The 1,125-nt window shown below is 35.2% G+C and overlaps 1 protein-coding gene across 1 annotated transcript in view; it reads right to left on the reverse strand.

The window, feature by feature from the left end:
• Positions 1–803, reverse strand: part of LOC107681495 (retinoic acid receptor gamma-A-like) — a 30,135-nt gene extending 29,332 nt beyond the window's left edge. Inside the window, exon 1 of the mRNA XM_016477806.1 lies at positions 428–803. Within this exon, the coding sequence (XP_016333292.1) occupies positions 428–584 (157 nt within the window). The 5' untranslated portion in view covers positions 585–803. The remainder of the gene's footprint in view (positions 1–427) is intronic.
• Positions 804–1,125: the final 322 nt, after the last annotated feature.

Here is a 1,125-nt window from a genome sequence, read left to right on the forward strand (position 1 = left end):
CATTACTGCAGTCTCCAGTGTCACATCATTCAGAAATCATTCTAATATGCTGATTTGCTGCTCAAGAAACATTTATATTATCAATGCTGACAACAGTTTTTGCTGACTAAAAGTGACAGTGAAGGCATTTATAATTTATAATTCCAAATAAATGCTGTTCTTTTGTATGCAAGTTAAATGCTGTTTCTTTGTTTTTGGGCATTCAGCTTTGCATCACAAGAATAAAGTACTTTACAAAATATGTTCAAATAGAAAACAGCTAACTTAGTTTGTAATACTAATTCACAATTTTACTTCAAATAATAATTAAAAAATAATAATTATTAATAATAATAATAATAAATTAAGAGCAACATAGGAAGAGAACAAATACTATTAGTTCCAGTTATGTTATTCATAAAATCAAGTCCTTCTGAAATGTACTTACACAGAGCTGCCATCTCTTTGGGAAGGTCCGCCCCAAATCGTCCAAATAGGCTGCCATTGGCCAGAAGATCGAAGGGGGAGTGGTTTCGCATTGAACTGAAGGCAAAGGGGTAGAACCCTGTCATATGACTCACAGACCTCTCCCTATTGGTTGCCATTTTGATGAGGGTGGTACTCCAGTGTCCAAAGAGTGTCCTATGTTCCTTTCGTTGAGATGGTGAATTACCACTTCTCTTATCTTCTCACTTTGACACTTTTTATACAAGGAATTCTCTTACTAAGCTCTTTGAAATAATCATAAATCCATTAGAAACATTTATTGGCTTGCGTTGCACTGATCTGGAGGGAAGATGATCTCAGCAAGTAATCCAGAATTGATGCACAATAATCCAACAGATGCCTGCAGAAAAACACAAGAGAAAGAAAAAAAAACTGCATTTAAAAACAAAAACTGACGCCTATGCTACAGTTCAGCACAAGAGGTCAGAGCAATGCTTTCTCATAAAATTCATCAGGATCCATCAGATTCCTTGGCAATGTCAGACAGAAGAACGTTATGTAAACATATAAAGAAAAATAATGCAGAATTTGACCTGTCTACATCTGACAGCTTTGAGATCACTATCTTCTGTGGCTCTCTTCTATGTCAGAGTGAAAACATAAAATATACAGTACAGATGACCATTCAGATTGAAACAC

This window comes from Sinocyclocheilus anshuiensis, unplaced genomic scaffold (assembly GCF_001515605.1).
Source record: "Sinocyclocheilus anshuiensis isolate Anshui unplaced genomic scaffold, SAMN03320099.WGS_v1.1 scaffold2754, whole genome shotgun sequence".
In the NCBI taxonomy this organism is placed as follows: Eukaryota; Metazoa; Chordata; class Actinopteri; order Cypriniformes; family Cyprinidae; genus Sinocyclocheilus; species Sinocyclocheilus anshuiensis.